At 33.9% G+C, this 24,869-nt stretch overlaps 5 protein-coding genes and 1 non-coding gene across 7 annotated transcripts; 3 read left to right on the top strand and 3 right to left on the bottom strand.

The window, feature by feature from the left end:
* Nucleotides 1-150: 150 nt before the first annotated feature.
* On the top strand, nt 151-5,170 carry LOC110645113 (uncharacterized). Its single transcript, XM_058137545.1, has 4 exons — nt 151-557; nt 930-1,033; nt 4,565-4,694; nt 4,806-5,170. The coding sequence occupies exons 1-4, from the start codon at nt 441-443 to the stop codon at nt 4,842-4,844; spliced, it is 390 nt and encodes a 129-aa protein (XP_057993528.1). The 5' UTR covers nt 151-440; the 3' UTR covers nt 4,845-5,170.
* A 924-nt stretch (nt 5,171-6,094) lies between these two features.
* Nucleotides 6,095-9,709, bottom strand: LOC110645112 (PGR5-like protein 1B, chloroplastic). Of its 2 annotated transcripts, none has more exons than XM_021798152.2 (7): nt 9,325-9,709; nt 8,865-8,927; nt 8,693-8,779; nt 8,139-8,376; nt 7,583-7,656; nt 6,927-7,019; nt 6,095-6,476 (listed from the first exon to the last, which is right to left on the bottom strand). In XM_021798152.2, the coding sequence occupies exons 1-7, from the start codon at nt 9,574-9,576 to the stop codon at nt 6,396-6,398; spliced, it is 888 nt and encodes a 295-aa protein (XP_021653844.2). In that variant the 5' UTR covers nt 9,577-9,709; the 3' UTR covers nt 6,095-6,395. The 2 variants fall into 2 exon arrangements, with proteins under 2 accessions (XP_021653844.2, XP_021653843.2); XM_021798151.2 differs by having other exon boundaries at nt 6,921-7,019; nt 9,325-9,702.
* Nucleotides 9,710-9,876: 167 nt separating this feature from the next.
* Nucleotides 9,877-9,948, bottom strand: TRNAG-UCC (transfer RNA glycine (anticodon UCC)). Its single transcript has one exon. It is a non-coding gene; the product is annotated as a tRNA-Gly (tRNA).
* A 640-nt stretch (nt 9,949-10,588) lies between these two features.
* LOC110645111 (probable xyloglucan galactosyltransferase GT12) lies at nt 10,589-12,795 on the bottom strand. The gene has a single exon (XM_058138577.1). It carries the CDS (start codon nt 12,576-12,578, stop codon nt 10,710-10,712), a length of 1,869 nt encoding a protein of 622 aa, XP_057994560.1. The 5' UTR covers nt 12,579-12,795; the 3' UTR covers nt 10,589-10,709.
* A 3,270-nt stretch (nt 12,796-16,065) lies between these two features.
* LOC131174669 (uncharacterized) lies at nt 16,066-17,046 on the top strand. Its single transcript, XM_058138425.1, has 3 exons — nt 16,066-16,159; nt 16,325-16,383; nt 16,555-17,046. The coding sequence occupies exons 1-3, from the start codon at nt 16,066-16,068 to the stop codon at nt 17,044-17,046; spliced, it is 645 nt and encodes a 214-aa protein (XP_057994408.1).
* A 1,913-nt stretch (nt 17,047-18,959) lies between these two features.
* LOC110645099 (RHOMBOID-like protein 1) lies at nt 18,960-22,714 on the top strand (the record flags this gene model as incomplete). Its single annotated transcript, XM_058138424.1, has 6 exons — nt 18,960-19,324; nt 19,863-20,026; nt 20,784-20,962; nt 21,045-21,304; nt 21,719-21,845; nt 22,317-22,714. Coding segments are annotated over 6 exons (1,218 nt in total), but the record flags the coding sequence as incomplete, so codon positions are not given.
* Between the last annotated feature and the right edge of the window lie 2,155 nt (nt 22,715-24,869).

The following is a 24,869-nucleotide window of genomic DNA, read 5'->3' as shown; positions in this document are numbered from 1 at the left end:
TTTTATAAAAATATTTATAAAATTGAAGAAATTACACGTGATAATTAGCTAGCAGAAATACACGTGCAGGGAAAATTCTCAAATACACCCACGTGCAGGGCACTAAAAGCAGGAATACGCCAAATGCATAAATTTCCATTCAGAAGGCAATAAAATGGTAAAACTTAAAACATTTAACAATCTCCGTGATCCAATCCTTGGCTTGCTGGTTGCTGCAGATCTACAGAGAGGAGAGAACACTTCAATTTCTATTATCTAACTCTCTCTCTCTCTGCAACCCAATCAACCCTAGCTCGTTTTGACCCACCACTGCTGCCATTGACAATTCTTCAACCCACAATACCAAAATCCAAACTGAAAATTCGGTTGTTGGACTTCTTTGTTTGCTGTAGATTCGATTTTCCTTTTTCGGAAAATTTTTTTTAGTGTTTTTACCAGCAATGAAAGAAGGGAAATCGACTAAATTGAATAATCAGCAATTACAGCAACATCAAAACGGCCACTTTTCTCCTTTCAAAATTGCCAAATTGTTGGATCCAGAGGCTTCTTGGGACAAGGTTACTTCCTTCTGAATCTTCAATATCTATATATTTATTTTTAATTTTTTTCTTAATTTCTTAATATTCAAGTTATCAATTTTATTGGGTATATTTAGTATATAAACTACACATAGAATCATTATGGACCCAGTGAAGGTCCTGCTACTGCAGTCTGCAGCGCATTTAGACTGGTATTCTGATTTCTTTTAGCTTAATAGCGGTTGTGGTGTTAAACCGATTAATCCAAATGAGACTTTGGACTACCATTTAGTGGTTTGTAATAGATATATAATGTCTGAGGGCAAAGTGTCTATGTATAGTGAGGAATAAGGGCTTTATGAGCATAATTTTGAGTTATTGATTGTTAATGTCTTTTGTTTTTTTCTTCAGGATCAGCTGGGTGATGTCTTGCATTGGATTAGGCAAGTAGTGGCCCTTGTATGTGGATTGCTTTGGGGTGCCATACCTTTGGTTGGGGGCATATGGATTGCCGTGTAAGTTGGAACTTGTGCACCCTTTTATTCTGCTTGCTAACTGTATAATTTTGCAAATTCTCTTTTGAAATGCTATTTCCAGTTACCATTCACTGTATTTCCTTCTACATTCTCTCTCATACTATATAACTAAGGCATGTGGATTTGAAATGAAGCCGTGATTGCTACTTGCAAGTATAGATGTCATCAAAATTTATGTTACTTCTATTTATGCTCTTAATGTGTTAGAAGAATTGGGTAGGGTGTTACTATGGTATGTAATATTGATGTGGACTTGGGGTTTAACAGAGCTGAGTGGCAATTCCAACTAGTTTAGGATTAAGACGTAATTATTGTTAATTCATTGTTAGTGGGATGCTTTTTTTCCCCTCATTGTCTATGATGGGGATTTGAACTTTTTGAGCATTTTAGATGATTTACACTGAAAAGTTAATGATGTCAGTGGAGAATTAAATTTCAGATTGTTATATCTAGGTTAGAGAGCTAAACTAATAGTCTGTTGAGAATGCCTCCAGAAGGAGGCTGTACCCAGCACTCTTTATGAAAATATAATGGGTTGTGGAACGGGTAAAACTTTTTTGCATGAATTCAACTGATTGGGATAAATGTATTTCAAGCTTAATTCTAATATTAATGTGAACATTAAGCATGTTAGGTCTCCATACAACTCAATGAGGAGAACTTTTAGAAATGAAATTATAGATCTCTATCTAGCTGTTGTAAGGTACCAGTATCTATTGAAGGTCAAACACATTTGGAGGCCTTTTTTTCTTAAAATGAATGTCCAATTGGACACTTAGTGATTTGTTTTGGTGAAATGGGAACAAACTTTCATTTGTGATTAATCAAGCCCTTTAAAGAATAAAATAGCGTATAAAATGCTGACAAGGCAAAAGTTAATGTTATTTTGTTCTATTAAATATTTTCATTTTCCTAAACTTATTGCTTTTAAATTTCTTTTTGTATTAAATGAATATTGTAATGTTTTAGTAAAGGGGGGAAAAACTAGAAGTATCTTTGGTGAAAGATTTGGGATAAGTAGAAGGGTCTCCAAATGCATTTTGTCTTTACTGAACTCAAAATTGGGCATTCCATTCCATTCCATTGTGACTTGGGCATCACAGGTTCAAATAATGGAAACAGCCTCAGGGGAATGCTGCAAATATCTATCCTTGCTAGATCTAGCTGTGTGTGAGACATCATTCATTCTGATGGTAACAACGCACTAGTTCTAGCTATAATGCAATTATGTTTGTAGGAATCAATTTTAAGCTTTCGTGTTAATTTAGTTAATGGAGCTCGTGGGTTAATCTAGGGAGATGAACTTCTAGGATCATGTGTTTTATCTGCAATAAGCCTGAAGAATTTAATTTTTATCGTTTTGAGGCTTTATTGTTGACTTGTAAGGATCAATAGATTTGAGATATTGAAGTAATTGTAGTAGTTTACACTTTTGCTTTGACTCGGAAGCCTTAGGACTGGACTTCTGCCAAATTAAGCCTTGATTTGTGTATGTATTAGAAATTTAGAAAGCTAATGGCCATTGTATGTGACTTTACATTGTCCTGTTTTGAGCCTTTATTGTGACTTAATAGGAGTCAAGATTCTAGTTATTTGAGAAATAGGAATAAATGCTTCACTTATGAATCCCTGGACTGGTATTCCACTAAATTAAACATAATTTATGTCCTTAAAAGAAATGTTTTGGCTTTTGATGTTCACTCAAAGATTTCCACTTATTTAATTTCTGATACAGTTAAAATGGATTGAGTAAAAGAGCATGAAGAAACTAGAATTTTAATCCACAGGCCTATTATCATTCCTTTGATTATTGATGTGGCTCTCATAGAAGCTCTTCTAGCCAAATGGATGCTTACAGTTCCTTCATAACAAATTCAATATCTGATGGATGATTATCCATAAGAAATAGCTAATGCTTGATGGTTGAGCAACATATTTTACTGGTAGAGTGCTAGGGCATTATAAAGTTGGTTTCATGTGTTTTTTCGGAAATTTAGTTGCTTGGTTTGGAGGGACTTTTTCTATATATATGGGATTGCCTTTGGGAGTTCTCAAAATGCATTACTAATGTGGATCTCCAGTCTAATAGTGTCAAGGGAAATTATCTTCTCGGAAATTGAGCTACATTAGAAATAGGTGGGACTTAGGACATCTACTTGTCAATAGGATTGTTTTCCTTCTGCAACTTAGTTTCTCACCCCCATTTCATGTAATGCTTCCTGATGAGGGCAAAAAGTTTCAGAAAGAGATTGGCAGGATAAATGAAGATTTTATAATTGGATTTTGGTGCTTCAAAGGTAGTTTTGTTGGACCCTTGATTAAATACAGATTCATGGCAATAAATTTTGATTCTTCAAATCCTCCATTATTTGAGTATTTGTGATGCTTGAATTTTAACTGAATCCTCAAAAATCTTGCTTAATTTTTGAAAAATCCCTGAGAAAGGAAAGAATTGGTGAAAGAGAAAGAGAGTGAAGGGAAGAGAGAAAGAGAGGGATGCAGATCTGTCAAAGAGGGAGAAACGATTGTTTGCTGGAGGTAGAGAGAGCCAACTTCTAAGGAGATAAAAGTGGTGCAGAGAGTTCCTATTGTGTGTGTTAGTTTTTGGATAGCAACATAATAAGGGGCACATGGTCCAAATAAAAAATATTAAGGGACACATGCTTAAATCAGATTACATGGTAAATAATTAAGAGTTTACTGCTCAAATATGAACCTGTGTACACCCCATTTATTTCAGATTTAACCATTTCCAATTTCTAATAAAAATGTGATTTTTTTTTCCCACTTTCCTCTCTCTTTGGTTTACTGCCTTTTCATATTGGAGCTGCCTTATTATAAATTTTCAAGAACAAGGTGATGAATTAAACTCGAAACACCTCTCTCTCTCTCTCTCTCTCTCTCTCTCTCTCTCTCTCTCTCTCTCTCCAGTCAGTTACTGTATATATAAACACGCATACACCACGACTCTTGTTCCCATAACAAATTGCACTCTCAGTAACACTGAGGTGGACCATTTAGGAAAAATATTATTAGGTACTTCATCATTAAATATTAATGGGACAAGGTCGAGGTAGCTGTTGTAGGAGTGTCCAATGGGGATTGTTTTCCCTCCTTGGTGTACAAGTAAGAGGATGAATTGGAGTGATGTACAAGTTCTGGCCTCTTGAAGGATCATGCTTCTTTAAATTTGAAAATAAGCACAGTTGACAATTTTTGGAGTTACATTGTCAATTTGATGATAGTTTTCATATCTAGAGTAGATTAATTTGAATAATTGACATTCGATTATTCATCTGAGCTAAAATGTCATTGCTTCCTGTAGAGGAATAGTTCAAATTGTATGTGAACCAAATGAGGATACTGACATTGCACCAAGCACCAACACACGCATTTAGATCTTCAAAATTATTTATGGAAATTTCTTGTGATTGATTTTCTAAATTTTTATTGTCTTTTGTTGTCTATGGCAAATTCTTTGCTAAAGTCTGCTGCTCTTTTTTTTGGCAGTTTCCTCTTGATATCCTCTGGGATTATATATGGTTATTATTCAATAATATTAAAGGTTGACGAGGAAGAATATGGTGGTCATGGCGCTCTCCTCCAAGAGGGACTTTTTGCTTCTATTACTCTGTTTCTGGTAGTGTAGCTTTTCTTCATTATTTCTCTCTTTCAAGGCAATGCGGCCTTCAAGCATGTTAAATTAGAAAACGAACTAACAAACCCTACTTCATCTTTTTTGTTTTTTCAGCTCTCATGGATTCTAGTATACAGTTTGGCTCACTTCTGATTGACTTGGTACCCCAATTTGGCTTCCTTGCGCCTTCTCCACATCAAAGCTTTGTGTGATCTTAATCAGTTGGATGAGGCACCATAGCCCTGAAAACTATGAGAGAGTTCTTGCAATTATTATCACTTAGCTACACTATGATGGTGGAACATCTTGATTTTGTAGTATGTCAACTTCCCATTGATGATAAATCAATCTTTAGTTCAACGTTGTCATAGATGTTGCTCCAGATGTTGCAATTTATGGGCTGCGCATCTGGCAGTCAAAATTCTGAATTCGCTCAATTTGAATGATTAATGCAGTTTGTAGAGAGGAAATATTATTTATTTGTTGGATTACTCATCCGTGGAAAAAGCAAATAGTTTTCTTTAGGATGGGAGAGCATTAAAGCAATGAGCTGCAAAGCCAATAAACTAGAATTCGTATTTTGGTTTCCTTTCAATAAGGATGATTTTGTCAAATTTTTCATGTGCATGACAAGAAAGTCCTATAGTCCACTTTAATTGTAAAACTAGAATGGTGAAATCTTATTTCATTATGGATTATCATGTAAAATCTAGTTGAAACATCAGTGGTCTATTTATTTCGCTGACTGCTGAGGATAAGGTGCGCTTATGGACAAATAGTTTTCTTTTTTATTTTTCCGTATTGAAACACAGCGGGTTCCCCCTTTTTCATTCTTCTGATTCAGGGGATAATGTTTCCCCCCATTCGGGTTTTATTCCTTGCTTTTCAGGATTGGTTCACATTAGGTTCAAATTTAATTCAGTCAATCCTTTGATGTGGAAAATGCTAGGATGGTTGCTTTTTAAACCGTCACTAACAAATTTCTTATTTATTTATATCATTAAACAAGTCTTTTAACATCATTACATTAAAACTTTCTGAAAATGTCTTTAATTTGAAAAACCATGAATAAAACTTTAAAACTCGGAAGGTTAAAGAGGGTAAACAAGTTGTACCTTGACAGCAGCACTAATAATAAAACATCAAGAAATATCATCTAACCCAAGCAAAAAGCCTTCCTGTCATTTTTTTTTTATTGAATTAAGATGTTCATATCACATGCGGAACAGAAACAACAGCTAGAAAGGATAGCAATGAGAAAGGGATGCAAGATTGCCGAAAAGGCAGGCGTACCCCAATTCCAGAAGCCTTTGCTAGGCAATCTGCAATATGATTAGCATTTCTACCTACAGAAGGAATACAGAGACAACCTAACTCCTATTTAGTAGTTATATATCATAAACTAAAAGCAGAAGTATTCTTGTGTTATTCAATTCAAGAATCGAAAGAGGGTATCTTTTGATGCTAATCTTGGGCTGCGATGAATTCATTTGAATTTGTTTGTTCTATGAGTTCTAAATCCTTCAATCGTAAGTGAAGTGCTTGTATTTCTACAACATAAATTCCCAATGGCTCTTATTGTTGTACTCTCTCTCAGGAATAAGGATCACTTCAACATACCCACTAAAACTAAGTAAAAGGAGAAAACACTCCAGAAAGAATCATGATATTGTACAGAGCTGCTTGAATATATTAGTTGGGATCTTACTTCAATCTCTGACGTCTACGTGATACAAGATATATCCGGCCATAGACCCACCGTCTTCCCAGTGTTGAAACTGTTTGCTGCATAATGACAACAAACACAAGGTGAACATCCAAAATAACACTAAAAATTTTCCTATTAATTTTCCCCCCTCCTGTATTTTCCCAGTCTTTTTGGTGATAGAACTGGTAAAATCCTGGGATGCAAGAAGAAAAATGGATGGGTTGTACAGTTAACTACAATCCTGAAGCCACATAAAAAAAAAATACATATATATATATATATATATATAACACTTCTAGAATGAAAAGGCTATTTGCAAGTTTACAGAATGGCAATGATATTAACTTGCAACATTTTCAATTGCCCCAAAGAGAAATTTTGGTTTCCATATTATGTAAAATAATTTCTAGAAGAAACCATGAATTTTAATTTTCTGAGTGTTAAAATAGCCATTGACATTTCAGTTCATTAAGTGAGAAATTCAATACCAAATTGATATAGACAGCAGCAGATTATAATACCTCAACCTTTGTGCGGAATTCTAGTAAGCTTTCACATACATGACAATCTGCTCTGTGTGCAGAGTTATTAGACTCATCTGATCTCACAAAGGCAAACACCTGTACACAGATGCCAAACTGTTAAAGATGGATAAATGAATTATAAGTTAGACCATGAGATCATAATATTGTTTTTGTATAGTGCTATATACATGTCCGCAGTACTGTGGAAAAGACAGAAGAGAGTAGAAGATTCCAGGGTTTTTGTTTTAATTAGTCTCTCCGTCCCAAAAATATAGGTTTATTTTATTTTCACATAGTTTTAAAAAATGTAGTTAATATAGTTAATATAATAAATTTTGTTTATTTTTTTTTCTAACATGCCATCCATTCATATTGCTCCATCAAAAATTAAATAACTCATAATACTAAATTATTATTGGTACTAAATTATTATCAGAACTAATGAATATTATTTTTCAATGCATATTAATAGGAGCATATTAGAAAATTAATAAATGAACTACTACTTTCAAAACAGAAAATAGCCTATAATTTAAGATATATGAAAAAGGAAAGTAAGCCTATTCTTATGGGACGGAAGGAGTATTTTTTATACATGCAAGCTGAGCCTGCTGCTGAGTAAAAGAGATGAATGCAAGATAATATCTATCAGAACTGACCTCCTCCCCACAATTTGGGCATGCTCCCTTGAGTGCCACCAAGTCATTCCTCCATAGGCCCAGGAGCACCTTAACTGGGTGATGCAATCAAGCAAAAACAGATTTTAGGGTTTATTTTGATTCCATTCTTATGTATGTTCATCTAATCATCTTTGTTAGCAATTAAATTGCTATAGGGAAAAATAAGTAAATTGAAGGACCAAATAATTGCAGCAAAGTTAAAACCCCATAATTAAAATAGTGTCATAACAAAATTCAAGATTATAAAAGTGAACTCATGTTGGAGAGATCTACAAGCCACTTGCATATTTAGCCAGAACCTTTGGCCTTCAAGCATGACACACTCAATCATGCCAATTTTGGCTTTTGTTACACCATTTATACCCAAGAACTTGCTCTCTTCATTCACAGCACACTCAATCACACCATTTAAATGAAAAATCTGAAGACAACTTTGGAAATGCACTATTCCAATTCACAAACATCATGATTGAAATAACTTAAACTCAAAATTGCACAAAATCTGTAGTTCTATGAATAACCCATAAATTATTACCAGAAGCCGATGTAATTGGATAGCCAATCAGAGCTCCCACTGCCATGAAGAGAATGGCATTCACTGTCGCAAGAAACTGTATTATGGAAGCTTGGCTGCCTTGGGAAATTCCTGAGCCAAATGCATCTTGATAAGCTAGAACAACAGTGTAGATAATAGGCCCAACCAATGCTGAAATCCCAAATGCAAGAAAGATGATCCATATGCTAGCTAGTGCAAAAGCCTGAGATATATCTTCCTGCCCTACATCCATGTCGATCAATCTTCAAGTGGAGGCAAGAAACAAGATAGAAAATAAAATAAAATGAACCCAACCCTAGTCTAAGTGATCAAATGAATTATGTTTGTAAAGGAAAGAAAGGAAAACCCCGTGAAATAATATAAGATTTCCTCCAAATTCAATATTTTCTTTTATTTTTGGTAGGATTACTAAAATCAGCAATAGATGACCCCATCAGCTGGGTGCCTATCTCTGCTTTCAGGCAGTATACCAATTTGCTTCAAGACTAGGCAGTTGAGAGGGTAATTATATGAAAGATTCTAAAGAGAATTACCTCAGCATCTGCATAGGTGGATTGTCGCCTAATACTGCAACGAGGATACTTAACCACAGATTTTGAACCATACCGCCGCAATTTTAACTGCTTCAAATTTATTAAGAATTAACAAAGATGAAATAATAAAAAATTTGGAAATCCAATCCACGAAAATGACTTATGATTTTACCTCTACTCTATCAAACATGTCATCAACTATCAAAGGTTCACCACTGTAATACGCATCTCGTGCCTAAAAAGTAAAAACAACATCAATCCAATACCACACGTTATAGTCTCATTGTTGCCGGTCAAAGTAAGAATTAGCCTCCCTAAGAAAATAATAGAAGAAAGTTCAAGTAAAAATATTGTGAATATCCATAAGAAAAATCTCTAATAAAAAAAAAGAAGCAGAATTTTTTTTTAACAAATGTTCTCGCTCCTAATGTTTAAAATTAAAACTCTAAATTCGATTAATATACTTTCCTATATGTTCTCTGCAACCAAACACGGCCAACAATACAAAGAAAGATAAAAGAGAAGGGGAAGAGGGAGGGGGGGGGGGGGGTGGTGTGGAGGGAAGGGGGAATTTTTTATCAATGAACAAATTGCATCAAATAAACCAGCAAAAGAAAGCTGAAGCATCTCACTTGACGATAGAGAGCTTCTAGGGTTTCTTTACTTGCAGTCTCAATAGGCCCAACGTATATACAAGATGGACCGTCGGCTGTCGCTGTCGCTGCAGTCGCGAGCTCACGCACGCCGAACGTCGCGGACGCTCCATTGCTCTTCATCGAGATCCTGGCCGAAAACAAAGTCCAGCTGCGGCTGGCGGTTCTTGATAGTTCGACCATCGAAGATCGGATGACGTGACGCGTGATGGAGGTGCACGTGCCAGCCATGAACCAAGAAGCTTCAGGATACTGTTGAGCGTTGAGGAGGCTAATTAAAAGAACATGAGGCTGAAATGTTACGGTTCGAGAAGTGTGAGATCTACGCTCTGCCGTTGTTTGCAGCCACGGAATTGGGTTGAAATAGTAAGGATTTTTTTACGAGAATGCCCTTTTTGAGGTTCTGGTTGGTTTTGGCGCGTAAATATCTAGCTGGACTGGAGACTTGGCATATTTTTCTCTAGCACGATTGGCTAGCTTTTGTCCCCTTGTTTTAAACGGTGTCGTATACATAAAAAAAATAAAAAACAGTGCGTTTGCCGGGAGTCGAACCCGGGTCTATTGCTTGGAAGGCAATTATCCTAACCGTTGGACTACAAACGCTAACAGATATTCAAGCTTAACATATATGAAAACATTCACAAATGCAATGCCGTCGTTCTGCAAGGGGAAGATCGAAAAAGACAATATTGGATTTTCCTTTTTTAAGTTTCTTGTGTGATTATGGAAATTTTGTACTTATGGGTAGTGTTGATATCCCATAAAAACTATGATAGTGATTATGTTATAGCATCTAGTTTTAATTAGGAACATTTATTTATATGATAAAATTATATATGATAAAATTATATATGATAAAAATATATCAATTTTTGTCATTTATAATTTTAAAATAGTTTTATTAGTTTCTATCACTACCATCCTAATTGTATTATATAAAAATAGCCTTCTAGTTGCAATGGTGCTAATAATGGTTCATAGCACATCATAAAAATTGTTTATTGTTAGAGTTATTTCTAAATTTGTAAGATTTTAATCTCACAAGTAATTAGTTTATGACAGAATTATTGTATGTGCAACAATTGCATTCTAATCTTGCTTTCACAATTTAAGGCTTTGTTGCCATTGGTGAAACTTCTGCTCCATGTTGATTAACTTTCTGGTTTTTTTTAATTTTGTTGTCAGAAAACTCACATTGTTGTTCCTGATATCTTCAGCAAAGAAAGAATGTAGGAAATTGATAAAACCGATTGAAAGGAGAAGTTGCCGAAAAATAAAAAAACAGTGGCCTAGTTAATCATTTGTACAACTATAAAGAATCTTTTTCTCTTCTCTAACATTTCTTCCTACTTCCTGCTCAAACACTATGACCTTGCAAAGAAAGGATCCCATTCATGTTCCCCTACTGTCCCAAACAATGTTTTCTTCCAAGTGAACTCTTCCCCATTATCAGAAACATCCTTACCCTCACTAATATCCCTCCTTGTCTGCTCAATCCTTTCAAGAACTCCATCGATTGTGATATCAAATGCATCTTCAAGAGTCTCCAAAGTAGACCTTGGATCTGCATATACCACTCCTGGAATCAGTTTTATCACCTGGTCTCTCATTGCCAAGATCTTTGCCTTTGGAATCCGAGATAATATCCTCTCAATGCTAGCTTTGCCATTTTTTACCTCGTTTGCCGGTATGAAAACTGAATATTTTGTATAATCCTTTGGTAAGTGCCATAAATATTGAACATATGCTGAACCTGGATGGAAAAAAACTGGAATACATCCCGCCAAGATTGAATCAAAAGTGGATCGCCTGGTATAGGAGTCCCCTGGAGGCTGCAAGCAGAATGTAGAAGTTTCGAAAATTTTCATCACATAAACAGGCTTGTAGCATTTGTTTGAACCAGGCACACACTCAAGCATCTTGCATTTCCTCCTTGTCGCCTGGCATTGGTCAATGATCTCACCACGGATAGAATTTGTAACGTTGGGTCTTGGGCCACCTGCGAAAGAGAACAAGAATCTCCTTTTCATTCTCCTCATCTTATTCTGCCATTGAAACACTTCATCATCGCTTGAAGGATGGAAGTAAGTTGGATATGGAATTGCAAAGTCATTTTGGCTCCATGGACTAGACTCAATAGTTAACATGGTCATGTTCTTAGATTCAGGCAAAAGCATAAGCCTGTTTCCCCAATCAGAATCGCCATTTGTCAGTCTCCTGAAATCCCAGGTGATCCTCCCTGCAACTAGGAAATGGTCTCTACCCCACAATCTTTTCCACTCAGGTGTTTCTCTTAGCCACTTGACAAGATTAAGTGAATAATAATCCCTCATCAATCTATGAGAATTCCATAGATATCGAACAACATCAAGTCCAGCGTAATAAGGCACAAAGATCGCTGAAGCCAATGATGAGTCATTGGTTAAGCATTTATACTGCTTCATTCTGTTGTGGAAAATGACCTCTAGCATGAACTGGTTTGTTTCAAACCATCCAGTGTTTAAAAGCACCCTTTCAGAATTCTTAAGTCTTGGACCTAGACCAAAGTTTGAAATGAAGGGGCACATATTAGACCATTCACTAAGTGATCGACAATGCTTAATCAAGTCCTCATTGAATTGGCTAGGAAGATCATGAACATAAATGTATCTACCCGAGCATGATTCAAAATCTGAATCAGAATTGGGTTCAACTCCTGCAGTCCTATCTTCCATGGTTTCCTCCTGTTCAGTGACTTCCTCGATTATTTTCTCTTCCACAGGAACAGATTCAACCCCATTTTCCTTGCTACCCACTAACTTATCAGATTCTTCTTCATTCCCCCTATCAAAAACTTTGTTAATAGATTGAGCTTCATTCTCTGTAAGATGTATTTGATTATCCGGTTTTAATTCTTTCCTGACCTTCGATATTTCATCAAGATACTTGTCCCAATCGCCTCCAACGAAAAAATTGTCGATGGGATTACCAGTTACATTTATATTCATACTAGACTCTGCAACATCCCCTGTTTCTTTTCTATGTGCATTAACAGAAATAGATTCATGGGCATCAACAAAATTTTCAGAATTTTCTCTTGACAAGGTAGTTTGGCTGTTATCAATCTTTAAACCCGAATAATAGGAGTAAAGCAACAAGAACCATAAAAGAAATGAGGCTAAAACAAAATACCAGAATTTCTTGTGGCCCTTTCCAATCATAGGCTTCCCTGTTAGTCCCTCACGATCATGCATGTATAGAGTTTTCTAGGTAATCAAGAATCGAAGATGTCGATGCAGTGAAAGACCTTGTTATGAATACGAGAGGAGAGAAGAATCAAAAGGGTTGTTTGTTGAGGAAAAAAAAAAGAGAAAGGAATTTTGGCGGTTTTAAGGATATGAAAAGAGAAGCAAGAATTGCTCGGAAAGCAAAGGAGAGAGAGAAAAGGAAGGAAATGGTGGAGTTGAAGAATTCAAGATTTTGACCCATTTAATGTTGTTAAGGAATGTTCCATAACTATATACCTATCCTTTTACGTTAGCAGAAAATCTAATCGCTTTAATGCTTGAAAAAAAATATATATAATTGGTTTAATTGCCAGGATAGTATATATCCTCCTTGATTCTAACCTGACATATTAGGAAAGGAAAGCCACAAAATTCTTTAAAATATTATCACTTTGCAGTTTGGTCAATATGAACACATTTTAATTTTTTTTTTTTTTTACATATACACATAATTTAAATATTTCTAAGTACGGAAAAAAGATTTAGGACTATTTTAAATATATATATATATATATATATATATATATATATATATATATATATATATTTTAAATTCAAATATATATATTTTAAATTCAAATACTATAATACATAAATGTAAATGTTAATGTCTATTTGCAGTTTCCTTTGACCATGGAAATAATAATACAAGATACAAGAGGTTGGAAATAAAAGACACTAAAACTCAAGAACTTCATTTAAATTCCCAATTCTTGCTTCCCAAAATAGTTATCTGGATCTTGTTTATGGACCTAGTTGTTAAATTCCGATTAGATTAGTCAATCAGGAAATCAGATCTTGATCCACTTTAATTTATTCTCACTTCTTAAAATAGTTGTCTAGATCTTGTTTATGGACATAGTTATTAGATTTGTATTAGTCCAATTGGTTAGACCAATTTAATCGAAAACTAGATCCTAGTCCGGTTCAGTTCAATCATTAAACTCGGAATTATAACAACCGGTGAAAAGAGGTTCAAACCATTGAACCAAACCATTGAACCAAAATGGGGCTAAATTCAGAACGAGTAATCCAATCTATTTCAATTAAAAAATAAAATTTAAAGGAGTGTGCCAAGGCTCAAACCTTGAACCAATAAGCATCTTCTCATGCCAACATCCATGCGGTATAATGCATCCCTTTTTTTGTTTGTTTTCGTAAAGATAGATACTTCATAAAAGAGCATCAAAAAGGCATAGAACGATGTACAAAGTTTAACTTGTGAGTATAAATTACATCTAAAGGATGGATCATGTAAAAACTTTGTAACAAGAGAATGAGCCGCTCGGTTCCCTGATCCACGAACAGCTAAGAATTTAACCTCTTCAAACCTATAGGAAAGCTGTAAAACATCTAGAAGAATACCCTGAATAGCTAAAGGAAGGACCTGAGAGTTTATAGCCTTAATGACCACTTCTGAATCTCCTTCCAACATGACTTTCACAATACCCAGATAGGAAGTCAGGACAGTGGCTTCCCAGCAAGCCATACTTTCTAGAATAAGAGGCTCGAAAATGGCAGGACGCGACTTGGAGTGTCTTTGACTACCACTGCTATAGCCCCTCTACTATTTCTTCGGTCTACTGCAGCATCAAAATTCAACTTGATAACATTCTCTTGGGGAGGATTCCAAGAGATAACAGGCTGCACTGGAGTGGTGTGTGGAGAAGGATCACTTGAAACTGCTAAAAGGAATTCTTCTTTATGTTTTAAAGCCTTAGAAATGACTTCTTGACGAGTCAGAAACTACTGGTTGAAGATGAGAGCGTTTCTTGTTTTCCAAATATGCCAAAAGATAAAAACCAAAGGTTGCTTGAGATCAGTTCCTTCCAGATAGTTGGAGAGAAAAGAACATATGTCTGTCCAGCAATTCATTAGATTGGTACAGCTTGCTAAATTATATTGTTAAATTACAATAACTAAATAATATATAAAAGTATTTTCTTTAATAAACTTAAACTATATTAATATAAAATAATTAGGTCATTTATTTTTGCATTGGGTATAATATTAATGCACCTTCAACTAACGTTTTTATATTAGAATATTAATATCAAAATTGTGCCGTAATTTTAATATATAAATATTTATTTTTTTATTGATATTAATAAATTTATTATTATAAAAACTTTAATCTTAATATTTTTTATTATAAATAGATAAATATTATTTTTTAAAAATTTAACTAAAAATTTTAAAAATATCAAGTATTAAAATTAATTTATAAAATATATAAAGATATTAATTATAATAAAATATTATTATTAATTTTATAATATTAATCAAAAAATATATCGATCAAATCTCAATTCCATTTTAATTGAGGCTTAAATCCTATTATTGCCTTTTTCATTTTTTTGATATGAAAGAAGTCTAAACGAATTAAAACCTATTATACAAAGCACCACATATAAGTGATGATCAAATAATTGGCAGATTTCAATTGAAGGATCATAAACGAATATGCAATAACCCTTATTCCAAACTAAAAAACAAAAGATCTTCATAATCAACCCTCGCTACCCCAGCTGAATTTAACCATCTTCACTTATTTAATATTCGTTAAAAAACTTTATTAATAATAAAAATATGATAAAATTTTCTTTAAACTACCTTGGGTCAAATTGGAATTTTGACTGTTTTAGGACTTAAAGGTGTGGATCAACATCAGAAGTATTTGGGCTTATCTGCGGTTATTGGAAGAAAAATGAAAATTGTGCTTGGCTCTCTAGTGGATAGGGTAGCACAAAAACTCAAGGGCTGGAAGGAAAAATATCTCACAAGGGGAAAGAAGTGCTTTTGAAAGAAGTTGTTCGATCAATCCCAACATATTTCATGAGTTATTTCCTGATTCCTCAAGTTATTTGTGATAAGCTTGAGTCTCTCATGGCTGGATTTTGGTGGCGAAAAACGAATGATGGAAGGAAGATTCACTGGGCTCGAGGGAAGCATTTATGCCAATCCAAATCGCATGGTGGTTTAGCATGCTCTCAAAACTATGTTGGCGCCTTTCAACCGATACTTCTTCCATTTTAGCTCAAATCCTCAACGCTAAGTATCATCTTAGGAAAGTTTTCTTAGAAGCGGATTGTGAATTTCAACCAAGTTACACATGGAGGAGTTTGATGCATGCCCGATGTATAGTGGAGAAAGGGTCAAGATGGCTAGTTGGTAATAGTAGAGATTTTCGCATTTGGAAAGATGCTTGGCTCCCAGCTCAAATGGATTTTGGGTATGGTCTCCCCCCTCAATTCTAGATGAACATGCAATTGTTGATATGCTTTTAGGGGAGGGCCAACTTCGATGGGATAGTTCTCTAATTAACACGATATTCCTACCTTTGACTTTTCAAATTTGTGCCCTTCCCCTTTGTCTAGCGAGAGAAAGAGATTTTTTGATTTGGCATTGTAATAAAAATGGTCTCTTTAGTGCTAAGAGTGCCTATTATTTAGCCATGGAGCTGGAGCGCAACTCTACGTCAGCTAATTCATCAGGATCTGCATATGACTCTGTGGAAATATTTGTGGAACTTGTGCCTTCCTCCCAAAGTGCGTCATTTTCTCTATAGGGCTTGCAACAATCAACTTCGAGTTGCATCTAAGTTGCATAGAAGAGGTGTAGATATCAGTTCATTGTGTGCCAGTTGCAACATTCACGAAGAGACTATTACACATGCTCTTTATTAATGTCCTGGTGCTTCCACTTTATGGCAGGTATCTCACTTTTGTTCAGTTATACCGCATCCATTTCATCTTTTATTCAGTGGTTTAAAGTTTGCAAGGATAAATTGGATAGAGATCAATTCCATCAATTCTGTATGCTGGAACTCAAGAAATTCAGCTTTCTTTAAGGGGACTATTGTTCCACCTGATCAAATTATTTCCAGAGCTACTACACTCTTACAGGAATATCAGCAATTTCACTTCTCAAATGGTTCTAGTAGACCTTTAGTGCCCCTGCTACTGATGCATTGAAAATGAATCTGGATGCAGCAATTATTGAAGGAGTTTGTTGTGGATTAGGAAAGGTGCTACGTAATCATAAAGGGGAGATTCTTATGTCTGCTGCTTTTCGCCTTGACCATTCTCTTCCACCTGAAGATGCGGAAGTAGAGGCTGCTTGTCTTGGTATTCAGCGTGCACGAGATGCTGGGTTTCGAGTTTTCACATTAGAATTTGATTCCTTCCTTCTCGTTAATCATGTGCAGAAGAGATTGGTGTTGCCTTCGTATTTGGGAACCAGAATCCAATCACTCTTAATGGAGATGGATGATTGCAGCTTTGTCGATTGTCTTCATGTGTTTAGAGAGGCTAATCTGGTTGCTCATGCACTTGCAAAATTTGCATTGAACCTTGATGTTGACGAACCCATTTTGATGGAAGAGTTTCCTCCTTCCATATCTGGTCTTGTAGCTCTGGATGCTTTGTCCATCTGATTTTCTTCATGAATGAATATTTATTCTTAAAAAAAATTGAAAATTAATCCAGTAGCAAGAATTGAGATAGCATTTGATGATATTATTATTATTATTATTATTATTATTATTATTATTATTATTATTAAAAAGTTAAAAAAATACTTTATTTACGTACAAAAAATATATTTCACAACAAAATGGCTTCCATACCTAAGTAAGAACTAATTAATTGAGCTAATAGAATTTTATTTAATTAATAATATAAATTATTATTATTTATAATTATTTTTATTAATAGTATACAATCAACTTTTATTTTTTTTAATTAGTCCAGTTAAATTAAATAATTAACTAAACAGAATATTTTTGTTTAATTTTTTTATTTTTCATTAAATTTTAATTTAATTTGATTAATAATTTAAAATTTCTAAAAAATTCAGAAAATTAAAAATTCAATTTCGATGAACCAAATGTTATCTTAGTGAGTTCCATATACAGGTGACACCACCATCATCCCTTATTATTGTCACCATTAAATCTATTATTATTGTGATTATCATTGTCACCACAATTATTATCAAATTATTTTTACTTTATCATTAACTGATTTAAAATTTAATTTGATAAATAAATGAGTAAGTATATTTTAATATAAAACTAAAATTTAGATATTTACTAAAATTTTTTAATTAGTTTTTACATTTTTGCAAAAATCATATAGCAATTGCTATAAAGGAAAAATTTTTTAAAACTAATTATCTACGATCTTAGTAGTTAAGATGTTGGGGTTACAAGTTATTAAGCTTGCTAATAACTCCAAACTCTCAAAAGTGCTCTAACCTAATTACACGATGACTCTTGAATCTTGACCTTTCACTTAACCAAGCAAATAAACATTAAAATCCCTCAAACTATTTTCGAAGTTGCTTAACTTATTTTGATTCAGTGAATAAAATCATATATTATTCACCTGATAAGATTAAGTTTGAATCACGACTCTCTTAAAACTCCTGCTAATAAAAAACTATTTTTTGTGGACTAGCAAGCAACTTCTCAAGTTTCAAGGGAAAGTTGTTGCCTTCCTGTTGCTGGGTGCTTTACACTTCCTTTGATAAAGAAGTTACAATAAAAAAGAGAGAAGCAAATTTCTGAATTCACAAGATTTGCAGTCAACATCTTAAACAACAATAACCTACAAGAAAGTTTAGATGTTGAATAGTATTTGCTCAATTAAAACCATTATAATTTTTAGGAAATTTGTTTTTAATTTACATGGGTAAAACAACTTCCTTCTTGTATATCTAGTGATTATGTGGATTGGAGACTTAGTAATTGTCCATTTCTGTTGATTTATTTGGATAACCATGATCCGTGATTAATTTACCCTCTTGCTAAAACCAACCACAAATTGGTATTTTGGAAGCAAAATGTTTTGCCAGATGTCAAAAATAGGAAGCTTTGCTTACAGAGACCGTTATTTAAAGGAAAATATTATACGCTTGAGAGGGACATCTTCTTTGTCTTTTGAGTTTCAAAGTCATATTTTGCTTCAAATATTGGACTTGTTTCTTTTGTTTCTTTGTGATCCAAATGGTTGTGATTTAGCATAATAAAGCAAATAACTTAAATTCAGTCTGTATTATATTTTTAGTCAAGAAACTACCAAGTCAGGCAAATTCACTCGGTATTATTATTATTATTATTATTTTAGAAACACTCAGTATCAATGCCATTATAATTTTTGTTGATTTTTTTTTCCAGATTTTCCATGTTAAATAATCAAACGGAGCGCCATCCTCTTTCCCTCTCCCGGGGTCTTTCCCCCTCCAACTCTATCTGTCTCTCTGTCTTTCAAGTCTCAAACATTTCTCTTCACCTTGTGTGATCTCATCTTTAATGTCATTGTGTCAGCTAAGAATTTGATTTCTTGATTATTGTGGGGGGGAGAGCTGGCTGACATTAGTGTGGAGATCAATATGCATTCCCGGCTGGGGAACAACGCCGTGCACCCGGTAGGTTCATCATCTCAAATTTTGTCCGGAAGACCAGCGCAGTCGCCAGCGGTGCCTTCTCATCCTCCGCATCAGCAAGTGTTATCCGGCCATTTCAGGCCGTTCAGGCGGTGGGTATCATGGTTGGTGCCGCTGTTTGTGGTTGCCAATATTGTTCTATTTATTATTGCCATGTATGTCAATAATTGCCCCAAGAGCGAGGAGCCTTGCATCGGCAAGTTTCTTGGGAGATTCTCGTTTCAATCCATCAAGGAAAATCCCCTTCTCGGTCCTTCCACTATCACGTGAGTGCCTTCCTTCTTACTATGTTGATGTCTTCGTTTGGAAGTTGCTTTGAAACTTTGAAGATGTTGGGTTGTGGGATTAATTAAAGTGTTATGCGTCTAAACATTTGATTGTACCATTGCTTGTTATTGGAATGCTTAGTGGGTGAATATTGGAGTTTTTTATTTTTCCCTCGTTGGACAGGAAGCGCAATTTCAATTATTTTGAACTTAGTTGCATTAACTACTCTAATGAATTATTGACAATGTGTGCTTCCTCTGGATTTTCCGATGAATTTGGCTGGCTGGAAAAAGCTAAATGAATCGTTTTTCAATCATTTATAGTGAGTTCAAATTTTGTTAACTTAGCACAAGAGTCTTTGCTTTTTGTAGGATTTTCGGTTAGTTCATCCAATGTGTGCGCTTCAGGTTGTGCCCTTCAGAGTTTTTCGTGGCTAACTGTACTGCTTATAGATGGAGCTATGTTCTGTTATCTGGTTTGGAAAGCAGTGAGGTTTTTTTGGTTCTAATATGTTCTAGCATTTGTTTATTTCTTCAGATTAGATAAGATGGGAGCTCTAAATTTGAACAAAGTGGTGCATGAGCACCAGGCTTGGCGCCTCATTTCTTGCATTTGGTTGCACGCTGGGGTGTTCCATGTATTCGCCAACATGCTGAGTCTTGTATTTATTGGAATTCGCCTCGAGCAAGAATTTGGGTTTAGTATACATCTTGTTTCTCATTTTCACCTTTGTTTTTAATGTTGTCACTTTTTTTTATATGAAGCCTGCTTCTTTTGCTCTTCTATTAATTGCAAACTTCAGAAACAGGTGTGTGCACCTTTGTTGTGCAACAAAAAAATGACCGTACAAATAATACTCAGTAGTTCTTTCTTGCGCATGCAAGAATTAACGATAATTTGTTTGGCCTTTTAAGTGTAGGTGTCAAAATAGGAACAGAAAAGTTACTAGGTGCATTGGGCTTATGAATCAGATGAAAGAAACTTTTGGTAATCTGCTGATTTAAAATTCTGAAAATATATCTTAGTGTTTTACTTTGAGTCAGAAGGTTTTGAACAAATTATATGATATTTACAGACATGTGAAGGTCTGTCAATCTGCCCCTGTGATGGAAATTATGGAGTTGCATCTATGGAATTTTGTTAAAAATTCTATTCAATCATAGTGCACAAATTTAAAACTAAAAACTTACTCAAAAACCCTAGAAAACGAACATGTTAACAGGCTTGGCTGTTTAAGACTGCAGTCATAATAGAAGAAATCTCTGCAGTTGAATTCATGAATGTTTTTATGGATGATAATTGGAAAAAAAAGGTTGGGGGGGTGTGGGTGTTGATTTGGGTTGGGATTCTCTGAACCTATGAATGAAATTGATTCTTTTTGTTATTTTTGGTTGAAGATTAGTTACACTTCTCAAAAGCACAAACTATAATTTCCTTTTTTTATTTGCATTTTTGCAGTCAGAATTGGGTTGGTCTATGTCATATCTGGTTTTGGTGGGAGTGTGTTGTCAGCTCTTTTTATTCAGTCAGAAATCTCTGTTGGTGCCTCTGGTGCACTTTTTGGCCTACTAGGAGGCATGCTTTCTGAGCTGATTACAAACTGGACGATAAACATTCATTGCTCTGAACAAAACATAGTTTCCTTGTAAATATTTCACCCCCCTTGAAGAAAGCAAGATTATTACTGAACTAACTTACAAGGTGAATTTTTATGTTCAGTTGGCAGCATTGTTGACTCTTGTTTTAATCATCATAATAAATTTAGCAGTTGGAATCCTTCCACATGTAGACAACTTTGCCCATATTGGAGGATTTCTTTCTGGTTTTTTGCTTGGATTTGTGTTGTTAATTCGGCCCCACTTTGGGTGGATTAAGAAAAAGGCTTGTCCTCCAGGGTACATTGCACCCCCTGCTAAATCTAAACACAAGACTTATCAGTATGTGCTGTGGGTTCTCTCTCTGATACTATTGATTGTTGGGTAAGTTGTTTTTTATGTTTAGGATTTTTGTTTTGCTTAATTGATTGTGTTTGCATTTTTAATGGATTCAACATTGATTAAAAGAAGTTCCTTTTTGTTAGCATTTAGAGAAAGATAGCTGAGTGGGATATAAATAAGCCTAGAGGGTGGTTGCTCTTCTTAATTAGATTTTCATATTATTATTGCTTGGATCTTTTTTACTATGCCTGGTCACCTTGTGGCAGACTGTCTAACTAGTAGTAACAGATTGTCCAATTAATTAGTTGCCAAAACAAATGAGTGAGAGACGGCTTTATTAGTTGTTATTTACCATATGTAATTGAGAACATTATCTTGACAAGTTCACAAATGTTTTGTCTGGCTTTGATCTAACATTCAGGAGTTTTCTTAACAAACATTCTGTACTGTTTCCAGGCTTACTGTCGGGTTGGTTGCACTCTTACAAGGGGCAAATTTGAATAATTACTGTTCTTGGTGTCATTATTTGAGCTGTGTCCCTACCTCATTATGGAGATGCAAGCCAAAGACAGCTTTATGTGAGGTAACTGATATATCCACTCTCTCTACTTGCATGTTCTTCGTTGATTTAGATGTGTTGTTCACATTGGATAAAAGCCAAAGAATCGACTTTAGGGAGGAAAAGACTGTTACTGAACGTATATGTAGGGAATTGTATAAAATGCTCCCACCTTCTAGAGTCATTTTACTGAACTACTAAAAGAATATTATTTATTGAGATAAGTAGGACCATATATGGCCAACCTGCATTCTCCAATGTGAATGGGGTCTAATTCTTCTTTTCATGTCAATTCAACCTCTGATGAAACAAAATGATTTGTTTTTCCTCAGTCTAGATTGGGTATCTGGAAGGAAAGTAGTGCACAAGGCAGCCCAAAATAAAGCAAAATCGGGGGGGACTTGGGGAGCATTCATAGCGTGATTATATGCTGTTATACTGTAATTGTTTCTGATTTCTTCTTGTCGATTCCTGTACCTATTATTATTCTTCCAGATGAGAGAAATTGGAAATCAAATCAACTTGACGTGCTTGGGCAATGGGAAAAGCCAGGTCTATCCACTGCCAGATGATTTGCCTTCCCAGGTTCAGCATTTATGCACTCTGCTTTGCAGTTGATGTGCACGTATAGACGAGACAGTAGAGGGTTGGGTGAACTTCTTGTTTAACAAAATTGCTGTATATGATTCATTCTGCATCTGTGGCTGCAAAGGAATGAATCAATTTTATGAAAATTATTTTTTTTTTCCTTATACATTATTTTCTGTATTTCAAATTGGCCAACTGCAAGTGCAACTGAAAGAACTGGTCCATTAGTAGAGTAGAAACAACCTTGATGTTTGATTTATCACACAATTTACAGAATTGTGCATAACAAGTTATAGCCGGTTGAATCAACTTTAGCCTTTCTCTACCTACTGCTTCTTGGTTCATTGTTGGATGATTTCATTATTTATAGCCAATAGCATGGCTGCTTTTACCACTTTAAAGTGTATGGTAACCGGTGTCCTTGTAAACCAGTTTGGTATAGCAAATGTGGAAACAATTTTCAAATTTAAGGAGGTGAATTTGAAAATGCAATTCGCCTACGATTTATTAATTTCATTTTGTTTGGGATTTTTTTTTTAGAAAAAAAAGGGGTTAATAGCTATTAATTGTTCAAAAGCATTACATTATATTATTTAATTCCCCCATCTCCATTTAAAATGATGAATTTAAATTATAGATATATTTTGTACAATTGGTCGAGACTTGCATCTAAAACTTCGTAACCCTGAAAATATCTTCAATACGCCTTAACTATAAAGAATTATAATTTATATTTTTAATAGGTTTTCAGACTATATATATATTGGAAATTAGCCCATATCTTTTTCTTTCCGAGATGAGCCCATGTCTATTTCCAAGATAGAGGATTGGGTGTTCCTGTATGTTAAATGAAGTGCTTAAAAAAGTGTATGAACTGAATATTCATTTTCATTCCACTTTTGTAACCCATTTACTAAAATGTTATAATTTAAGCAAATGAAATATCACCTGTTTATTTATGGAATTTTTTTTTTATTTTAGCTTTTGGCTTTCAAGAAAAATTTTATTTTTATTTTTTATGTAAAATAGAGAAAATATGAAAAATGTTAATAATAGAAAATAATTTTTAATTCAAAATATCTTTCCTAATTAAAATAAATAAATAATTACAAGATATATTTAAAATTTTTTTTACTTCTAAAATTTTATTAATGTGTTATTTATTTATTTTATAATAATAGAAATAATTTTATTATGGGGAATAAATATTTTTAAAATAATCATTCAATTTTTAGTTATAAAAAATTATACTATATTTTTTATTATAAAAATAATTTTTTATTTAAAAAAGTTGAAAAAAAAACATTTATTATAAATGAAACAATGAAAAATAACTTAATTTTAACTTTAATTAAAAGATAAAAAATAAAAAATAAATTTTCAGATTTCCATGAGAGAAACTAACATTTGTGAATAGAAGATTTTATTTTTTAATTTAAAAAAAAAAAACTTTTTAAAAAATATCCCAATTTTCTTAAGAATAAATGAAATATCTCGTTAATTAATATACTCATCTTATCCGTGCCTCATGCATATTATTTAAGATTTTATTTTAATAATATAATTTAATATTTTTTATTTTGTATTTTTAAAAATATATTATAAAATATTATTAATGATAAAATTCTTAATTAATTATAATTTTATTTCAAGTTTTAATAAATAAATTTTTAATAGGATTTGATATAATTTTATACTTAATAAAAGATATAAAACCATGTATCCATGGAATTTAAATTCTAATTTTTATAAATAATTTTTGAGTGAATAAAAAGATTGATTTTTAGTTTACATAATATGATGTGCAAAGTTTTTTAATACTTGAAATCATAAAATTAAGAATTTCAAAATGTAACACCCCTAATTTTTAAATTAATTATTTTATGGGTATATATTAATATTTTATTTTATTCAAATTTTGAGAAATTATTTGAAATTTTTTGAATTTTTGAAATCGGGTTCGATTTTTCGAAAATATAAAACTTTGATGATTTTTAAAAATTTATTTAAAGACCACGTAGAAAAACAAAAAATATATTTAGACTCTGTGAAATTTTCTGAGTTTTTTGTAATTTTTTTGAAATTTTTGGACCTCATTTTTTGTCTCGGGGCAGAGTAAAAATTTAATTTCGAGTATCTTGAATCGAACTGGTCGAATCGAACTGGATCGGATCGGACCGACTCATTTTCTTTTTCCTTCTTTTTCTTCGCGTGCCCCCGACACTCTCCCTCTCTCTTGCGTTTTGTCTCTCCTCTCTGTCCCTCTGCGCCAACCGCCGCCACCTGGCCCTCTTTTACACACCGGCGCACCACCTCCGCCCTTCCACCTAGCCAGCTGTCGCCTGAAGCGCCGGAAAAATGCTCCCAAAGACGCTTACTCACGCAGCGCACTATTTCGTCTTCCCGAGCCGATTCCCGTCGATCCGACCACCAATCAGATTGGATCTTGTCCCAAAACAC

The sequence above is a fragment of the Hevea brasiliensis genome, chromosome 16 (assembly GCF_030052815.1).
Source record: "Hevea brasiliensis isolate MT/VB/25A 57/8 chromosome 16, ASM3005281v1, whole genome shotgun sequence".
NCBI classification, from domain to species: Eukaryota; Viridiplantae; Streptophyta; class Magnoliopsida; order Malpighiales; family Euphorbiaceae; genus Hevea; species Hevea brasiliensis.
This window is presented reverse-complemented; position numbering and strand designations above follow the sequence as displayed.

Coding starts and splice junctions, on each gene's coding strand:
- LOC110645113 (XM_058137545.1), top strand. CDS start 441: ATGAAAGAAGGGAAATCGACTAAATTGAATAATCAGCAATTACAGCAA. Junction 558..929: donor CAGAGGCTTCTTGGGACAAG/GTTACTTCCTTC, acceptor TTTTTTCTTCAG/GATCAGCTGGGTGATGTCTT. Junction 4,695..4,805: donor CTTCTATTACTCTGTTTCTG/GTAGTGTAGCTT, acceptor TTGTTTTTTCAG/CTCTCATGGATTCTAGTATA.
- LOC110645112 (XM_021798151.2), bottom strand. CDS start 9,576: ATGGCTGGCACGTGCACCTCCATCACGCGTCACGTCATCCGATCTTCG. Junction 8,928..9,324: donor TAGAAGCTCTCTATCGTCAA/GTGAGATGCTTC, acceptor TTTACTTTTTAG/GCACGAGATGCGTATTACAG. Junction 7,657..8,138: donor TCCAATTACATCGGCTTCTG/GTAATAATTTAT, acceptor TGCATCACCCAG/TTAAGGTGCTCCTGGGCCTA.
- LOC110645111 (XM_058138577.1), bottom strand. CDS start 12,578: ATGCATGATCGTGAGGGACTAACAGGGAAGCCTATGATTGGAAAGGGC.
- LOC131174669 (XM_058138425.1), top strand. CDS start 16,066: ATGGAGCTGGAGCGCAACTCTACGTCAGCTAATTCATCAGGATCTGCA. Junction 16,160..16,324: donor ACTTGTGCCTTCCTCCCAAA/GTGCGTCATTTT, acceptor ACTTTATGGCAG/GTATCTCACTTTTGTTCAGT. Junction 16,384..16,554: donor CTTTTATTCAGTGGTTTAAA/GTTTGCAAGGAT, acceptor TGGTTCTAGTAG/ACCTTTAGTGCCCCTGCTAC.